This window comes from Theobroma cacao, chromosome 10 (genome assembly GCF_000208745.1).
Source record: "Theobroma cacao cultivar B97-61/B2 chromosome 10, Criollo_cocoa_genome_V2, whole genome shotgun sequence".
NCBI lineage: Eukaryota > Viridiplantae > Streptophyta > Magnoliopsida > Malvales > Malvaceae > Theobroma > Theobroma cacao.
In genome coordinates this window covers 21,701,660-21,721,829 of record NC_030859.1, presented here as the reverse complement: position 1 = coordinate 21,721,829, position 20,170 = coordinate 21,701,660, and the positions used below count along the sequence as shown (strand labels likewise).

The 20,170-nt window shown below is 36.4% G+C and overlaps 3 protein-coding genes across 6 annotated transcripts; 1 reads left to right on the top strand and 2 right to left on the bottom strand.

Annotated features, from left to right (window-relative positions):
- LOC18587539 lies at positions 786–7,138 on the bottom strand. Of its 3 annotated transcripts, none has more exons than XM_007011369.2 (11): positions 6,900–7,138; positions 6,549–6,710; positions 5,514–5,699; positions 5,285–5,396; positions 5,172–5,205; positions 4,778–4,815; positions 4,611–4,645; positions 4,335–4,487; positions 1,649–4,173; positions 1,312–1,389; positions 786–1,161 (listed from the first exon to the last, which is right to left on the bottom strand). In XM_007011369.2, exons 2-11 carry the CDS (start codon positions 6,617–6,619, stop codon positions 1,094–1,096), a joined length of 3,300 nt encoding a protein of 1,099 aa, XP_007011431.2. In that variant the 5' UTR covers positions 6,620–6,710; positions 6,900–7,138; the 3' UTR covers positions 786–1,093. The 3 variants fall into 3 exon arrangements, with proteins under 3 accessions (XP_007011431.2, XP_017984569.1, XP_007011433.2); XM_018129080.1 differs by having other exon boundaries at positions 4,611–4,648; positions 6,549–6,619; XM_007011371.2 differs by having other exon boundaries at positions 4,611–4,648; positions 6,900–7,137.
- On the bottom strand, positions 8,395–13,086 carry LOC18587538. Of its 2 annotated transcripts, XM_007011367.2 has the most exons (8): positions 12,535–13,086; positions 11,420–11,567; positions 11,160–11,310; positions 10,877–11,002; positions 10,692–10,772; positions 10,030–10,222; positions 9,559–9,829; positions 8,395–8,802 (listed from the first exon to the last, which is right to left on the bottom strand). In XM_007011367.2, the coding sequence occupies exons 1-8, from the start codon at positions 12,730–12,732 to the stop codon at positions 8,549–8,551; spliced, it is 1,422 nt and encodes a 473-aa protein (XP_007011429.2). In that variant the 5' UTR covers positions 12,733–13,086; the 3' UTR covers positions 8,395–8,548. The 2 variants fall into 2 exon arrangements, with proteins under 2 accessions (XP_007011429.2, XP_007011430.2); XM_007011368.2 differs by lacking the exon at positions 10,692–10,772.
- On the top strand, positions 16,059–19,499 carry LOC18587536 (cytochrome P450 714A1). The gene is made up of 5 exons (XM_007011362.2): positions 16,059–16,353; positions 17,336–17,562; positions 17,673–17,923; positions 18,424–18,796; positions 18,906–19,499. Exons 1-5 carry the CDS (start codon positions 16,059–16,061, stop codon positions 19,329–19,331), a joined length of 1,572 nt encoding a protein of 523 aa, XP_007011424.1. The 3' UTR covers positions 19,332–19,499.

Genomic DNA, 20,170 nt, shown 5'->3' with positions numbered 1-20,170 from the left:
AGGCAAAAGGACAGACCTTTGTGCTTTTAGCTTAAAGGGTAGAAATGGTTAATATGTTGTGAAGCCAGGAAAGGGAAGGTAGAGGAGGAAAACGAAGGGGGGGTGGGTGTTCCAGTTCCTCTTTATGCTTATCTTCACTGGTTTTTGAACTTGGTCTGAACTCTGGGAGTTGTTCAATTGTTCATGCTGAATTTTATTACTGCTCACCTAAAAATAAAAAAGGAGGGAACTGAAGACAGATATCATCTATTTCAAACCTGTTAAGATGTTGCTCAAGATTGGGAGTTCTTCTAAGAGTACAATGTAATAGGATTTTATGTTTAATTTTCTTTTTTTCATTCTATTAATCATGAGAAGCTGTTTCATAAGCTAAGCTGGACACGCAAGTCGTTAAACTATAATTATTTATACAGCTTCACACTTTGAAGTTTGAAGTTTGAACTACACGCTTGCCGTTTCATTTCCGAATCTGAAAGCAATTCCAATACAAACACATGGTGTTAAAAGGAATGTGTTATGCTGGAAATTCTCCAATCCAGTAGCTGCTGAAGCAAATAAGTGAAAGGCCCAGCCTTGGAAGAATGAAAACTGCAGATTCTTTGATCAACCATAGGAACTAGTTGAGTCAACAAATGGGAATCCAAGGTTATATGGTTGCCAGTCACCATACGCATGCCAGTCACGGTGTGCTTAGTGTCCCAAGGCTTCCATGTAGTGATATAAGAATCTGGCTGTCTACAGGGTTTCAGGGAACAAAGGCTTGAAAAGTTTGAACGCTGTTATAATGTGCTCGTACCAAACAAAATCAATTAATTCATCATTGTTTCATGTCCTCAACATAGTGGTTAACATGGAACAATCTGTTTAGCAGGATGGAAATCCTAATACTGCAACGTACTGTATATACATGCACACCCCACCAACACAAAACCCAAGCATAGACATGATCCCTGGCGGCTGACATGCAAAACAATACACCAGAAAAATGATAAGAGAAAAGCAGAGGAAATTTTGGCCTCCAGCAAAGCTTAGTTAGCCTAAGACTGCAAGCGAGCATATGTCAATAACCTTGACTTTTGTAATCATCCTAGTTTTAGCGAAGCTTCATCTCACTTGGTTTGCTACCCCTAAATGCTGAAAGGGAGAAGAATGACCTTGTCCCTGAAACACAATCATGGTAAAAAAAGATTGGAATGTGCAACTACAAATCATACTGCAGCCAAGTAAAAACAGAATAAACAATTATTCCAGAAAATTGAAAGGAAAAGGAACAAAGGAAACAGCAAGAGAGTAATGAAGATGGAAAATGACCTTTAGTAGTGGAGGCTGCAGTTGAGACACTGCCCTTGTGCATTTTGTGGGCATCAAATGTGCTGATGCCTGATTGAGCTGCATGCACAAAATCCAGAATACTTTCATAGTGAGACTCGGTGAAGAGTCAGGTAATGGTAAATATTCACAAGTATTTTGGAATTTCCCAGAAAGTTGAGCAAAGAAGCAAAAATAGACAAGGTATAGAATGATATGCCACAAGCATGAAAGCAGCTATTTCTATGCTTTTGACCCGTAACCATCTAGATTCTTTCTATTTGAGAAACAGTTTGATAGAAAAGAAGCATGTAATGCATATGGCAAAGAGAGAATATACCAGATGGGAGCTCATGAGCATCCAAATGATTTTCATAGCCCTCACACGACATCTTTTGTTGCCCATAGTTCTTTGCCTGAAGGGCAGCCTTTCGCAGTAGGTTATCAGCATTTCTCTTATTAATAGCTTTTGATTCTTCTGCATCATCCTCTCCTTCAGAAAAGACTGATGGGCTAGACCAACCAGTTATATTTGCATCCCCCTTACTCTTCCGAGCAAACTTCAACAGCCTCTTCAGTCCCTTGGGTGCATCTTTTTGATAGACCATTGCAGGCGGATTTTCAGCATTTCCCCATTCAGTAGTATCAGCTTCACTACTTTCTTCTTGCAGCATCTGTGACAGAGAGTGACGGACCCGTGGACTTGCCGATCCAACAGGAGCAATGCTTGCTGAAGATGTATTTTCACCTGTGTTGTCATCACATTGGTTAGGCAGGTCCTGATGCTCTTCTATTTCCACCCAAGCAGCTGGGGAGATGGTTAATTCTTCCTCACATTTTGAAGACTCAGCAATATTTTTTAAGCCATCATCAACATCAGGAGCAAGTTCATCAATGCTCTCAATCACATCAGATTTCTGATGGCCATTTACTTGTGTTTCTAACTGAATATCATCATCACAATGATCCAGTGATGAAATATCCTGATCCTGATGCTCATTCACCAGGACAGAAGCATTAACAATCACATCACTCTCTTGAGTATCAATTGAATTTTCAGTGGTTTTCAGAGAGTCCTCCAACAGAGAGGGATTTTTTATCTTGTTAACGAGACCAACACTAGAGGTAAATCCTGAACCTTTACGGAGAAATGGCTTTGCTTCCAGCGGAACTACACTACTTTTCTTGGTCATCTTGTTATACAAACTAGGCTTTGCTGGAACCATACTGGAAGAGTCTCCAGGTGCTGCGGCAACTTTTGTCTTTGGTGTTTTGCTGCCTTTCATCAATCTTTGTTGCTGCTTCTCATTCACACTCTTTAAACCTCGTTTATCAGCCTGGGTTGCCTTTACATTTTTTCTTTCTGGCTGGGCGCTTTCCACTTTAGAACTTGGTCGAGGTACTGATTGTGCTGACTGAGGTTTCCGATGTGTTGGTGTAGTGCCAGCAGAAGAGATTCCACCAGAAGTTTTAGCAGGTGATATCCCTGTTGTTCTTGGTGAGGGTGTCGAAGGCCATGACTTACGAGTAGCGGGCAAGGGGGATGTTCTTGATGAAACCTTCTTCACAGTTGAAGGTTTTGTGGCTTCTTTCCTTGGATTAGCAGGCTGAGAAGGACTCTTAAGTACTTTTTGTGGATTCTTAACAGATTTTTGGGACTTTGTTAAAGGATCCTTTTTAGAAAAATTATTCACATTTTTGGAAGCCATTTCAGCTTTCCTCTCATCAAGAACCTTCTGCATTGCTCTAAATTTTGCTTCTTTTTCAGCACGCTTTCCAGAATTTTCACCTCTCAGTTTTTGATCCCTCTTTGCCTTGTAATGGTCATAAAATCCACCTCTCTGCTCCGGAGGCAAATTTTGTCTGATATTAGTTTGAGGCTTCCTACAGCTAACAGGCTGATTTTCCATCATTTTTTTGAACATTTGGTTTAGCTCCACTTCCTTCTGTCTACTCCATTCAGCTGAGCTATTTGACCTTTCATTAGCTTCATCTTCTTGGATTTTATCTGTGACCTCTTGAACATCTATTGGACTACATGAGCTCTCGTCCAGCCTTTCTAAGTTCACATCAATGGTCTCATTGATGATCTGACCTCCACTTCTAGAATCAGATTCCAAATCAACTCCGGCTGACCTCTCCATGATATCATTATCAATGACATTATCAGGAGGCTCTGGAACAGGATCTTCAGAAGCATTCTGCAATTGGCATTGGGAGGATGATTCACCCATACCTGCACTCCATCTTCTCAATACAGACTTACTAGCACCAAGAGAGATGTTTGTTAATGAGTTCTTTTTTGGCATATCAGAAACCTGATCCCTTTGTTTACTTTCAAAAAGATTTATTGCATCTTGAACACTCATACGCCGAACGTTACCCTCAGGCTTCTTACTCTGTCCAGATCCTTCCTCTTCACTATCATCTGATGCTACATCTCTATGAGAAAATATCTTTTCTCTCGCAGGAAAGTAACTAAGGCTCTTAATGGTCAGAGCAGGGGCTCTACGCGAGCCACTCCTCCCTATTTGAACCCTTCGCATGGGAGATGCTGACCGTCTAGGCGATGCAGATCTTATAAGAGCTCGACTTCTTTCTGCAGACATTTGATTCTCATCACTTGAGTTAGAAGATTCCTCACTTTCTGTTGAGCTCTGACGTTCAACCTGGGCAACTTTTGCTGGTGAAACACCATATTTAACTGGTGTTTCTGCACATACTGGCTTTGATATTTGACTATTGCCATCAGTCTTAATTATGCTGTCATTAACTGAAGCACGACTAAATGAAGACTTTTCATCATCTGGGGGATTAGCAGCTTGGCTCTTTGGACTTAGCTCTAGGAACATGCACAAAAAATTCCTGTAGTAGATACTAACAAGATTATCTTTTGCCTATAATTTATTTGAAAAAATGTTGTAAAAATTTGGGACCAAAATTTTGGTAAGAAAGGATTGCATTTACAAATTCTTTGGGCAAATCAGAATTTAAAAGTCCCATGCTTCTTTTGGAAGGCAACTTACTTTAAATCATTTGCTCCAAAATTTTCAGAAAATTTTGCTAGATGAGTGATTTCTTCATAGGAGCAGGTTTCTCCAACTGCCTGGTTAAAAGCTGCAACTAACTCACTTCTTAACGCTGTGAGTCTTGAGTCCATAGCACGTAAGAGCTCATTTCTAGCAATAAAATTTCCAAAGATTGGTCAGACTTGCAGGAAAACTAAAACACACTAACTAACTAACACCATATATATATATATATATATATATATATATATATATTAATAGAAGTGAACATACTTTGAGGTATCTGATGATGAATTCTGGACTTTGGACTGCTGAGGTCAAATGCATATATTAGTGACCACAATAAATTATGGTGAAATAACATGTAGAATAATAAGATCAACTCCTAAGAACCTAGAAGAAAAAATTGATTACAACAAGTTGTAAAGAATAGTGGTTACATTGGATGCCAGGACCACGTCTACTGATTTGCAGATATCTGTTGAACAAGGAAAGAGAACCATAAAATCTCTCAAAGCATTTAGGCGCCATTTATGCAACACAAAATTAAGGAGATTGGCAAGACAGAAAAGGGATACAACTTATGTCCCCAATTAGTTTAAAAGGAAACCTTAATCAAAAGAATACTAAAGTTGAAGCTTTTCAGTCTATTTGCTATATGAATATGAACAGATAGAAAGTAATACAAGGAATAATACTCCTACTGTATCAAAGTATTTAAGAAGATTGTAACATTTAGGAAAAAACAAACAAACAAACAGGCTATGAAAATAAGGGAATATATCAAGGCAATGACTAGTGTCCTACTCTGATTTCCTTCTACATAAGATTTACCTGTTTCGCTGCTTTCAATATGATCTTCATGACCCTAAGAAGATGAAATTTTTGTTATTGAGGACTCCTACATGAATAAAAATCCACACACACTGAAGGACACAAGATCTTACCTTAGCGTATAGAGAAAGATGAAATTTTCTAGCTTCCTCCAATTGAGACATCTCACCTTCAATAACTTTAACAGTATCTACTAAATCCGTTGAACCGACAATATCTAGGAACCTGAGAAAGTACAACAGTGTAAGGACAGTAGGCACCCACTGCTTTCTAACAATATACTGACCAGAATGAAAAAAGTGGAAAATGTGAAATGCTTAAGGTAGTAAAACAATTAAGAACCTGCTCAAAGTAGATTTCGTAAACCATGCAGCACTCTTTAGATTCTCAGGTGGTTGGAGTTTGAAGTTAGCATTGAATCCTTTGGTGTACAAGTTGCTTACTCCGGGTAAATGTGGCAAGAGTTTTTCCAGAACCCCAACAACCAGTTTTTCTACTTTGTTGTCATGACATGTATATGCCTCATACCTAAGACACCATGCAAAAATTTGAAACATTATTCTTAACAATGATAAGCCACAAAAATTAAGTGGTGAATGAAATTCACTTCTACTATATTTGGAAACATGAATTCAGGAGTATGAATTAGGATTTGATATGTTATATAAATTGTGAGGATGAAATGCACACACCATGTAGAAATTATTTAAGATTCAATATACCTATACATTTGAAAGAGTATAAGAAGATGAATTTAAAATTCACAAATTCATAAAGTATTTAAAATTCATCACTAAATAGGGATGCCAAGAAATCCATGATTATAACCGTAATCACAAAAGTCGTATTTACATGTGCTTTCCACATTATTTATGCTAAATTTGAAATCGAAATCCCTTCCTTTAAGTTCAAATTCTCAAACCAAGCTTATAAGAATAGTAGTAACTAGTAACAAACAGAAGAGAGTGAAATGTGGCGCTTTATTGATAAATATAGATGGAGAGAAAGCTGGGTTTTGGAAAAGAAAAACTGCGCACCAAAAAGCCCATAATTGAGGCTTGAGGGGATGAGTTAGAGAATTTGAGTGGTGGTGCTGATATGGGGTATGGGCACAACAGTTGGAAGAAGCTTTGACAAAAATTAAGCAGGCAACGATAGCATTGTACATCTGAAACCGAAGAGACTTGAGAAATCTAAATCAATCTAAAATCGAAATAGAGAATTTGATTGAACATTCGACAGAATGAATTCCTATAAATAGAAAGAGGATGCATCTTAAGTGAGTGGTCCCGTCCCCAGATGCAGATGCAGATGCAGACGCAGACGCAGATGCTGATGCAGTTGCAGTTTGAAGAGAGAGAGAGAGAGAGAGAGAACCTGTTTTGAGAAGGCAGAATCTGAATGGTGGCGTAATCTAAGGGCGCATCTCCATGTATTCCACCGTCCATCTTTGACCCACACACAGAGAGAAAAGTAAGTACGAAATGGGAGCTTAAAGGGTGAATGAGATGGAAAAATCCAGGTGCAGTCAAGTCGGATCTGGAAGAAAAAGAGGGAGCACCGACAGAGTGAGCACAAGTGGTGTGGACTTGACCTTAGTTACACCTTGTAGTAGTAATTGTAATTGCAAATGAAAGTGAAAGTGAAAGTGAAAGTGAGAGCAAAAGAGAAAACAGAATGGAGAAATGCAAAATGGAGGATTGGTTTCCTTCAAAGTAAAAAATGTACCTTTGCGGAGAGTGAAGCAGCGCAGGTGCAGCGGCGACTTTGAGCTAAGCTGATGTCTGGTCTTGAAAGAAACAAAATCAATATGTGTTGGTGATAGAGAGAGATTGATGGAGGAGAAGGAAAGAACGAAAGACAACGACAAACAGACGTTGGACGCTGGACCTGGATATATTGCCTTTTCCTTTTGGTATTGGATGTATGGATGGATGGCGACTCCTCTCCTCTCCTCTCCTCTCCTCACCTCTCTATTTCATACCGCCACCACTACTACTACTTGTTCCTATTTGATTTGATGGACGCAAAATTGGAAATGGACGGATGGATCATGGATTAAATGTACTATTTGTGCAGCTTTTCTTTAAAATAAAAATAAAAACACTAATAAATTAATTACGTATAATAATAATAGTTACTCTTTATCCATCAAAATTAAAACAACTATATATACATATATATAAAGTCAAAGAAAAAGTAAAAATTAAAAAGCAGTTAGCAGGTAAAAGGCGCGTGGATTTGATTGCAAAATCCATCAAGTCTGTAGCTTTTTTTTTAAAAAAAAAAATCATCTAAATAAGTCTGTCTAACCAACATTAATTAATAATATTAGTACTTGTATAATTACCATGATGTAATGTAATAATGGTAAGTATTAGTACTTGTATAATTACCACGAAGTAATGTAATAAAGGTGAGTAAGGCAAGGGAGTAAGGATAACGTCACCGCTGGCCATTGCCGCTCCTCTCCTCCTACGCGTCATCTGCACGCTCCCCTACCACCTCAATATGTGGATTCATATTCAACTTTTTCCTTTTGTCTTTTTCTCCACCACTCATATTTTCTTCTTTCTTTTCCAACCTCCAATTTAAATCTAATCAAATCAGATCTACAAAAAGTTTAGTACATCAATAACATATATTCAAAATTTTAAATTTAATACGTATCAGAAGACTGAAAATGGTTTTGTTATAGAGTGGTACTACACTTGGTCCACACTCAACACTTTAAATATGTTAAAATATCTTCTAAAGAAGACATCTCCTAATAAAAAAGAAGATAATAATCTCAAGAAGAAACAATGAAACAGTAAAGTCTCTCTCGCTCTCGCTCTCTCTCGTATCTAAATAAATAAAATAAAATAGTCGTAGTAAATGAAAATGGAATAAAGGGGAGAACGGATGAAAGGAAAGTGGCGCACGTGGTCATGTGACGATATAATAATTGATTGATCACTGATCAATGACCAGGTCTGGTCTGCTTTGGTCTGGAGCGCACCTTGTCCGTTGCCAAAGTATTTTCTCTCGCAACTTACAAACAATATTCATCATTCATTCATTCTTCATCCCAGCAACTGCAGTTGCAATTGATTTCATCAACCCCACATGCCACCATCTTTGCTTCTCATATCCATTTCCTCCCTTACCTAACACAAGAAGCAAACTCTCCAAATATCCCCCTCCCTTCTACGCAACATCTCATTCGCAAATGCTAACACAATGCAACACAAAAGGGCTAGGGCTTGGGCTGAATTAACATCGGAAACAAAATGAATTGATACAATAACACTTAATAATGGTACAGTTTCGTGAGACTCACAACCAACTCAACCTCCACGCAAGTAAATTACATTTCCTAATCACATCAAACCCCATCAGTTAGACCACACATGAACTAGACCATGCCTATTCCCCGTGTATATCTCATTCCGCTCCTCATCGTAAAAAAGAGCAGTAATATCTTCCAACGCTTCCGCCACCGTGCTTCTAATTCTTGACATATTGCTCTGCTTCTTTGAACTGCTGCAACCATAACCGTAGCTGCATTTGTTTTCCACAGGGAAGCTGTTGCTTGCTCTTATTTTAGCAAGACATTTCCCAGTCAATATATTGCTGATATTGATGGACCCTGCCACACCACACATGTAAAAACTTGGTTAGATGCACAGATAATGGTATAACAAATCCAGGTGGCACCTTTTCCACATTCCATGTTTCTCAAATCACTATAAAACCATCCCTAATCCCCTCCCCACCTGTTCCCCGTTTTCTCCTCTCCTTCATTATATAGGCTGAACTCCAGCATGCATATATCCTTTCAGAACCACTAGGAAACCATGAAAACTTTCCACAATCCAATTGAAAAAGGCTAGCCAAGCCTAACAAAACTCATAAAAATGCAACTCCATGCCCTTCACCTACCCAAATCAATAATTTGCCAAAAAGGCCAACAAACAATAAAGAAAGAACAATTCAACAAGGCATTTAAATCATTTATAAAAAAATCGTTAGGATACGAAAGCAATTTTTGTCTTTTTATTTTTCAAAAAAAAATTTACAGTCTTTTACAATGTAATGTAAAATTGATGATAAAAGAAACCCCTTCACTGATGTATTTGAATTAATTTTTACTAAGTAAAATTTCTTTGCAACTGCTCTTCTCTACTTTACTGTTTCGATAAGCTTTAGGCAAGCAGTTGACCAAAACAACAAGCTTAGCCTCAATCCAGATCAAATTTTCAAATTGACAAGACAGAGATAAATAAGAAAACATAAAATGGAATATAAGATAAAGATTTCCAGAACAAAAGAAGATACAGGAAACAAAGAATATTAATGTTGTATTTTCCAGAAAATATCAAGTTTAAAGAAAGAATATACAGACCATTTCCTTCAGACAATGGATCATCTGAATCAGCCTTGCAGTAAGAGATAATGAGATCCTGATCACTTGTGATATATATATTATTAGTGTTGCAGTCAGGATGCCACAAAAGGTGATCCTCAAATGAAGTTACAAGCTCTCCACGGAAGTTCCACACAGCCACTGTCCGATTTCTAAATGTCAAGAATAACTGGTTCTCATACAGAAATATAAATGCTGACGGTGTCTTAAATTCAATTTTGTCAACTTCTGTTAGCTCAGTATTGCGGACCTGCACAATTACAGTTTTTTTTAGCTTTAATATATGAATAAGATTGCAATATATTGACAAAAATACAACCCACATTACATTTCTTTTAGCTTTAATATATGAATAAGATTGCAATATATTGACAAAAATACAACCCACATTACATTTCTTTTAGCTTTAATATATGAATAAGATTGCAATATATTGACAACAATACTTACATCAAGAATCTGGAGGTTTTCATTTTCTTGCTTGACAAGAAGCTTCTCATTGAACTGTTCAATAAAATCCACCTTCTTATTCCGGTGAAGAAGATGACTAAATGATTTGAGAACAGTACCATCCTCTATTGATAGAATCTTAAGAGGAACATGGCCACCGACTTTAGTGAAAATCAATAACATGATCCCTGGACTATTTAAGAAGATATAGTGGAAACAAAGTCAATAAAGTGACACCATCAAAAGCAAACAAGTTAAGGCACCATTTGCTTGTTACTTTTAGCACTTACTTTATGCTTCCAGGAGCAAATGGCAAATTCTTGTTTGGACTAAACAATAATTATGAATTATTAAAAAGACTGTAATTCTTTTCTGGAGAACAGAATGCATTGTTTTACTTTTGAAGAGAACAGTTATGCTAAGACCCTTTCATTTTAATCATTCTCTCATCTTGCACCAATTTTTTGCCATCTATCATTTGTTTTTACTTTTTAAGAAGTAGAAAGCTAGTAGTAAAAGCAACAACCAAAAGGAGCCAAAATTATCAAATATTGATACAAACAAAAGAATAAAAGAAAATCATAAAGGTCACCCTTTTTCTATCAATAAATGAATCTTTATTTCTCTAGCTAGCAGATACAACCAGCATGTAAGAGCATTACCTGATCTTAATCTCTTGAACATTTTTATCAGATATGGAGTATAACATCGTATAATTTTTGAGGTCAAACACCTTGTATATACTGATTGAAAAACAAAAACAGTACATATCAAACTCATGAATCTAGTTATGGATCCAATTATTATAGTTTAGCACAAAAGGGCAGTCATATTAATGAGTACTTACCTATCCTGTGCAGAATATGTGAGTACCTTCCCATTCACATCATCAAACTCCACAAAACCAGGCCATTTCAGTGACTCAGATTCAAAAAGAGCAAAACCAGCATCAGGTTGACCTCTCCGTATGTATCTGTCATAAAACAGAATCGTTTCAGGAAAAAAACAAATTAACATTAAACATTACAATGCCCAGATGCAGTATTCCACATTTTCTTTCTCTTTTTCTCCTATTGGCTCAAGTTGGGATAAGGTAAGGGATGTAGAGTGATGAAAAATGATTGACATACTCAATCCTCGTGCTTCTGCATTTCAAGGAGCTGAAATTGTCTGAAGCGTATACTGAGACCGTGATAAGTGAATCATTGTTTTTGTTATAAAACAAGCTTCGTATAACTTCATCAGCGGTGACATTTAGAAAGCATATTCTTTGATTAGTCTCTGCATCCAACAACAAAAAACATCAAGATTCCCAATCTGATTCTGGATGCAAACAGAAATAGACAAGGCCATCCAGAATAAGTTTAGAAGTGTCAAACTCGGTTCCTACCTCGACTAAATGCCGCACATACGCCAGACTGGGCAAGAGCAAAGACAATATCCCGTGCAGCTACAATCTCAATTATCTTTGACCTCTTCCTCAGAAACGGTAATACCATAGAACAATGTCCTTTTGGATCATGAGTATCATATTCCTCCTATATATATGCAATATATTACCAACATAAATTTAATAAGCAAGCTCAATAAGAACAGCAAAGCACAGATATGTCCCAACGGCTACACAAGTAACATATCATCCATGGACCTTTGAAACTAATCTTTTGTTTGATAAACTTATAACTAAATAAAAAGAAAGAATAGCCCTTTTCTATCTCCTTCTAAACGCAGAAATAAATACACGTATTCCTATCCAACCAAGGCGAACTTCTTTAAATAGCAGAGATGTAATGAGTTTTTTCTGAATACCAGCAAATGCATATAAAGCATCTACTTTTCGATATCAACCTACGTATTTGACACCACGCGTCTCACTCAAATTTTTCAAGTAAAGATTTATCATTTGTGGAATAATCATCAGCAGGGATCTTTTGACACAAATAGTCCACCGTTTCAACCTTTTGTGTGGCTTGTACTGTTAATCATCTTAAAGACTTGAACAGCCATAAATATAAAAATCATCAAACTTTCAACAATAACAAAAGTGGATAAGGTTTGCAACAATATCTCATAAAGTAACATTAAAATCGTCAGCATGAGTAGAAACTATTAAACATATAAGATGTATCAAATTGATTTGAACATTAACGATGCAAAGCTAGAGTTCCCTTTGTTCCCTTCCACAAATTTGCAACTAGGGTTAAGCTAAGGTTTGGACTTGGAAGCATGAGTACATAGATACTTCAACTGAAACCCTATACTATAAAGTAGAATTCTCATACAAACTTGAACAACAAAGAGAAAGAAGAAGAGGAAAAAGATGAATTTAAGTTTATGCTCCCTAAATGAAAAAAAAAAATCCTAATTAGGGGAAAACACAGGACAGAAAACAAGAAGAAAGAAAAAAAAATCCATACATGAATTGCCATATAAAAGAGAAATTGCCGCAAAAATATAGTAATAATTAAAGGAGTAAGGTTAGGTTAACTAAGTAAAAGAAAGAACCTGCAAGCGAATGTTACGGAAGCGCTCCTGGGCGTCGGTGATGGAGAAAGCACGATGTCGCTTGGAGCAGATTTCTCTTCGCTGAAGTTTCTTGACGCTGTTAACGAAGGAATCCGCTCTCCCTCTTTTCTTGGATGCGACTATTCTCCGTCCGCTGCAAGGCCTTGGGCTCACCGCTATTCTCCGCCCACCATCCATATCTTTGGTTCTCCTTTGTATCTACCTAAGCTCTAAACAAAACCCTAGCTCTGCAAACACCCAAAAGCCGCTGCTGCTGGTGGCGCCGGATATCAGCTCCCATCAAATTCACGGCCTCCTCCAACTTCTAGGGCTTGCTTACTGCTATACTGAGGGATTATCTACTACAGAAACATTCTCTAGCCTCTAGCAGAAGATAAATATTTCTTCTATTTGAACTAATAAATCGACAGAACAAGTTTTCCTAGTAATGAACTTGAACTAGTAACAATCTCTTCTCTCTCAGATTCCAGTGAGGACGCCGTCCGATCTCCTTTTCAATTTCGAATTGAAGTAAATACTCATAATAATATAACAATATTAATATTAATATTTATTTGTTTTATATCTATCTTTCTGTTTCAAAAAATACTTTATCGTAAATATTATATATTATAATTTATGCAAAATTTGAAATACGGAATTGGGCCTAGGCTTTTTAAACTGGGCTAACGGTCCCACGTCCAGTTGCCCACTTCATTTCTTCGAGTGCTGGCCAACTTAATACAAATCCATTAACTCGGCCCAATTTACTCTGCACAACTCACCCGCCCTCATAGCTCACTAAATACTTAACCCTTTTTAATTTTTATCGAGATTAAGATAAAAGTTTAGAATTTGATGTATTTCAAATTAAGTTTGAAAAATTCTTTATGATATAATTTTTAAATCCTTTTTCATATGAAATAATAAAACTAATCATGAAAAATAAATTTTATAATATAGAAAAAGAAAGTGTATTTTATACGAGTAAATTGTATTGTGAGACATTTACATAAATGTTTAGGGAAATCTTATTTCTGTTACCCTATACTAATATAAAATGATAATTTAATATCCTCATAAAATCATCACATGCCTTGAAATATGTTTGTATGTACGATATCAATAAATTGGATATTGATATTCTTAAAAGCATATGGTGTTATAGTAAAACCCCAATTTGAAAATAATTAAATCCCCAAAAGCAATTAAAACATGAACAAATTTCGAAGTAAAATATAATTCTAAAATTAGAATTATAGATAGGGATATCCAACGGGTAATGTGCTTGTTATAGGATTAAATTTTTTACTCAAAGTTAAATACTCGATTAAAATAATAAATTAAAGTTAGTTAGTTCATAAAAAATAAATTTTAAATCATATTGAAAATAATTAAAGAATTTTAGTAAATATTACATTAATTATAAAATAGAATGTATATAAATTAAAATTTAATATTAAAAATAAATATTTATAATTAGATTTGGATAATGGATATCCTAAATCACTATGCAAACCCTACTTGAACTCATGACAAGTAATAAATTTATTACTTGAACTGAATTATAGGATATCTTAATATTAATTATAAAAAATAATATATATAAATTAAAATTTAATATTAAAACTAAATATTTATAATTAGATTTGAATAATAGATATCCTAAATCACTATCTGAACCCTACTTGAACTCGTGATAAGTAATAAATTTATTATTTAAATCGAATTATAAGGTATTCTAATTTTATTTAGTGAGGTTGAATAAGACACCCGAGTATAAAAAAATTATTGACATGGCTAAAGATAGAAGATAGAAGGTAGGAGTCGTGCAATAATTTTGATAATGTCACGGGGTACACACCTCCCATGATATTTCAAAGTAGAAGAAACGGACAAAACCAGGCTACATATATAGCTAATCATGCAATCATATCATGGCAAAATCAAGGTAATGTGCATCAGCATGTGTTCTCTAAAGTGTGAATAATTGGCTACTTGGTTTTATCAATTTTATTTAGTAATTTATTATTACATGCTTTCTGATTTGGTTAAAATCCAAAAAGAAATAGCTGATCAAGTACAAGGAATTTTGACAAGTGTCCAATGAGAAACAGGTGGGGATGTGTGTATATATATATATATATATATGTTATGTTAGGTTCATGCACTGCACTGATGATGAATAGCAGCAGTGAAACTCTCTGCATGATGAATGATGATGGAGACGACACACAAGAATTCAAAGTGCAGATAATAATGTGGCAACTTGCAGGGCCAAAAATCAAGGACACATGGGTGAGGTGAGGCATCAAAAGTAGCTATAATCAAAACCTTTCTAACAAAATAATTAGAGACTCGAATTCAAGAATGAAGCATCTCAGGGCTCGCAAGCTTAACTCTTTAGTCAACTGGTAAAAGATGTTCATCTATCCGTATGTATGTGTCGCGATATCATTATCCTCTTGTATTTGTTTACTCACTGGGCTTGGCATGAAACATGCTTGGAGTAGCAATGTTAGCGAAGCCCCACAGGGCAGGCATCAAGCATGCGAGATGTGACTGCATAGGAGCAGAAGCAGAGGATAGAGTAGTACGTCTTGAAACCATAGGCAGATGGAGGTGGTCCTAAAGCAAAGCATTGCAGCCAAGGAAAGGATTATTGCTTCACTATTCAATTTTGCAGTACAGAATGGAAAATATACTAATTTGGTGGTGGTGGTCCTCACTCCATTCCAGGTCCAGGATCTCTTCATTTTCACTGCACCCCCCACGTAATTTCGTGGCCTTAGGACCACACAAATTTGATTACCATTATATTAAAATTGATCTCATTTTCAGTTCTTCACGAAACCACCAGGGACAGGGACAGGGACAGGGACAGGGACAGAGACAGGGGAGATAAATTCTTATGCAAAGCAAAGATTAGATTAGCCGATCCATAGCCCCTTTTTTGACCCCAATTGTCGGCATTGCGTTATCCCATGTGGGTCAAATTATTTTGTTTTTTTGGTTGGTTGTTGTTTTCCATACAAATGTAAATCTCAATACCTATTTCTTAGCAAATTCATTTCCTTCCTCCTAGTAATCAACGTGATACGATTAAGGTTGTCTCCACTCCTGACTTGATCATTAGGTTTTTACTGTTGGTTTTACTGTCAACTTTGGGGAATGAACATTGTGGAAGTAGAAAACACCAGTAGTCATAAAAATAATTGCAACAAGTTCATATAATTTAATGGTTATGTCCCTATCTCCACCCCCAGTCTCCCAATAAACTTGGTGTCGAGGTCTTTCATAGGTCACTCCATTGCGTCCAATCATCTTAGCAGAATAATATGAAGTGTGAATTAATGTGCCAAATGTCATGCGCGTCCTTCAGCCCTTACTTCCGGCTTAAAGTCTACTACTCTACTTGCTATAAATAGAAGCTCATCTGCTTCGGCCACATTCATTCATGTACCCTCTCTCTCTCTCCCTTCATTCCTCTGTTGGAGTGAAAACCAAAAGAAACCCAGAAAGATATGGAAGACTCCCTTTCTTTGTCTCTGAAAGTGATCTCTTCTCTTGCCCTTATGGGAGTGGTTTGCTTCTTTGTTCATCTCTACAACACCATGTGGTTTAAGTCGGAAAGGCAGAGGAGGAAGCTGTGGATGCAGGGTATCAGAGGTCCGTGGCCTTCATTTATATACGGCAACCTCCCTGAGATGCAGAAGATCCAACAGGAAGCCGCCAGGACTCCTGATAATGATCAAATCGTTGGTCACGACTACACTTCCTCTCTCTTCCCATATTTCGTACAGTGGAGGAAGGAATACGGTAACACCCTTCCTTTCATAACATGTTTTAGTTTCTTTTTCTTAGTAAATGAACTTGTATATATCGATGTTTCTGCAAAACTTTCACACTTCCACTCTGCCATTCTTTTGTCACTGTACCATTGCCTTATCACATGCTACACCAGAAAATCTGTGTGAACATAGACAGGAAACAGGCTACAGATGTGATGTGCTCAAAGCATGGCTCACTGCCTTAACTCTTTCCTTTATTACTCTTACCATATTTTTTTATTGGATAATCTTGACGTTTGAGAACCAACACCATGGGATCTCTAAATTTTTATGAAGAAAATAACAGCCATGACCAGCTTTAGACAAGCAACTTCCTCGGCTACTTCAAAGTCGGCAACTTTTAACTATAGAATATGAATTGTTTTATGACATGAATGAATTAGGCAAGGCAGGCGACAAGGACTCGAAGAATAAATATTTTAATTTATGATTGGGACAAGACTCAAAGAGAGTAGAGTAGATGTTTTATCTTCTATACAATATAATATCTATATCATTTGAAAGGAAGCTGTGATGATTGGTCTAACAGCAAAGCCATGAATCTGATAAAATAGCATCAACCGTCTTTGAAGTGCCACGAGTAGAGCTGGCATTGCTGGGGCAGACGCAGATTTTTCAGTCAACTCTGTGTTTCAGACCTGTCCCCCGTCAATAATTAAAATTCCCCATTTCACAGCAAAAATCCAACGTACGCATTTGGTCAACCAATCAAAACGTTTTGCGACCCTACAACATTATCGTTTAGCAACGCTAACAATGGTTTTCATACCCCTTTTTGCTTTTCTTTTCCTTCATAAATTTTGTCCATATATACCTTTATACATGTGTGGGTGATAGGATATTTCTTTTCTGCTCATATGACACATGCAGCAGGTGAAACCTTTTGCAAGTTGATTATGATTAATATCAACATGGAGTTAAATTTTGGGTGTTTGGAAAAATTAATGCAGGCCCAATATACACGTATTCAACGGGGACAAGACAACACTTATATGTGAACCAGCCAGAGCTAGTGAAGGAAATGAACCAATGCATTACTTTGGATTTAGGCAAGCCTTCTTATATAACAAAGAGACTAGCACCCATGCTGGGGAACGGCATTTTGAGATCCAATGGCCTCGTTTGGGCGCAACAGAGGAAAATCATTGCACCTGAATTCTTCATGGACAAGGTCAAGGTAGTATGTCAAATCACTATAATATGAACCAATGCATTTTCATAAATCTTGAGCATCATGATGTTGGTTTCTGATAGAAACTCGGTTTGGGACCTGAACTTACTAAGCAGGTGATGGTGGGGCTAATGGTGGAGTCGATACAACCTCTTGTAAGAAAATGGGAGGATAGCATTGAGGCACAAGGCGGGGTGATGGCGGACATTAGAGTGGACCAGGATTTGAGAGGCTTCACAGCAGAAGTCATCGCTAGAGCTTGTTTTGGGAGCTCTTATTTTAAAGGCAAAGAGATCTTTTCCAAGCTAAGGAAACTTCAAACAGTCATATCCAGGGAAAGCTTCCTTTTCGGAGTTTCTGGATATGGGTACGTACTCTTTTCACTTGCCATTTGATGTGTTTGAGATAAATCACCTATCAATTACATTTCCATATGTTAGAGTCATATCTTTGGTTCCTTCCACATTTCCATTACCTTCATTCAATAAAGAAAGCCTTGATGCTTGGAACTAATGGTGTGAGTAATAGTTACCTGCTAGCCCTGAGGTCTCATCTAAATTTTAGCATGTTTTACTACTTCAATTATACTAGTCTTCATTTTCGTGCCTTATTTCCCAAGGAGGGAGAGGCAGGGGCATCTGACACTCAAAATATAAAATTTACGATTTACCTTGATTCCTCTATCATCCTTACAAGATTATTTCTTTTGCTACGTATGAATTTTATTTATACCTAGGAGAACAATCGACGGAAAGTTCAACATTTTATAGCCAGCTTGTTGTCTCTCAACTACTATTACAATCTAGAAATCTTGTGTGCCACTCATTTACGACCTTGTTAATCATTCTTTCTCTTAAACAAATGCAGACTTCTACCAATGAAGAAGCAAAATGAGATCACTAATTTGGAGAAGGAGATAGAGTCATTAATCTGGGAAACAGTGAAGGAACGCGAAAGAAAATGTATAAAGGCATCTTCATTAGAAAAAGATCTATTGCACCTGATATTAGAAGGGGCTTTGAATGATCAAAGTCTTGATAAGGATTCATCCAAGCGTTTCATAGTTGATAATTGCAAGAACATATACTTTGCTGGCCATGAGTCTACTGCTGTCGCTGCCTCTTGGTGCCTTATGTTACTCGCTCTACATCCTGAGTGGCAATCTCGTATCCTGACAGAAGTGGCTCAAGTTTGTGGAGATAAATTGCCAGATGCAGACTCGGTCTCCCACATGAAAATTGTAAATACAATGCCCACACCTCAATTTTAAAACTATCTATTAGTATAATCTCCTTTGTTAATTATTTCTACCAAAGTAGTACCTAACAAAAAAAAGGTGTTCGTTGCAGGTAACCATGGTGATTCAAGAAACTTTGCGTTTATATCCACCAGCGGCATTTGTGTCAAGAGAGGCATTAGAGGAGATCCAACTTGAAAATGTTACTATTCCCAAAGGAGTATGCCTATGGACTCTTATACCAACTCTACATCGAGATCCTGAGATTTGGGGTTCAGATGCAAATGAATTCAAGCCAGAGAGGTTCAATGATGGCGTCTCTAAAGCTTGCAAGTTCCCTCAAGCCTATATCCCATTTGGATTGGGTCCTCGCTTGTGCTTGGGCAGAAACTTAGCAATGGTTCAGCTAAAAATTGTTCTTTGCCATATAATCTCCAAATTCACTTTCTCTCTATCGCCAAAGTATCGGCATTCTCCTGCTTACAAAATGATTGTAGAGCCTGGAAATGGTGTACATATTCTAATTAAAAAGATCTAACTTCCTAAGTTACAAGATAGGAATGTAGTTTCTTTTGTTCTTAGTTTGGTTTTTTTTTTCTTTCCATTTCGTGTTTGGTATGGTTGTTTAATTTGAATCTGTTAGTTGCGTGAAAGCTTCTATAAATTGCTTCTAATTGCATGCAAGTTTGAGCTTGGGTTGGATTGATATCTGATTCTTAACTCACCGAAAAACCTTGTTCAGTTATTGACAAAGTATGTCCAATTGTTACATTTACGCCATGTTAATCCTCATACAATCTATTCTTTTCTTATTATCATATTTTTTGTTTGGATTTTATCAAGCTTTATGCTTAAGAACGACATATGATCAAGTCAAGGTTAAAGGCATTATCAGATGATGTTTTTCTCAAATATTCTACAACGACATTTTCTTCTTTTAAATTGAAGGAAAGAGATTCAAACCATGCTTTTTAAACAGAAAAATCATATATCAATTAATGAACTAAATGCTCATATGCTTATATTGACATTTTATTCAAACAAAAACAACAAATCCAATTACTATAACACAACATTCATAACCAGAAAAAAAAATGGGCATGATCACTGAAATCAAACAATGAAAAGCACCATAAAACTACATAGAAAAGTACAACAATAGAAAGATAATTGACAAACTTTTGTTAGCCAATTGGCCTAATCAAGAGCAAAAAACCTATCATGAATAAGAATGGATAAGTAAGGGATACCTTCTAATCTAATCTATATTAACAATTGAATATCTTGCATGACCCAAATTTGATTAAATAAGATTAAAAATATTTATTTAATTAATTATTTTAGATATAATTTATAATTTTTTTGAAAAAAAATTAA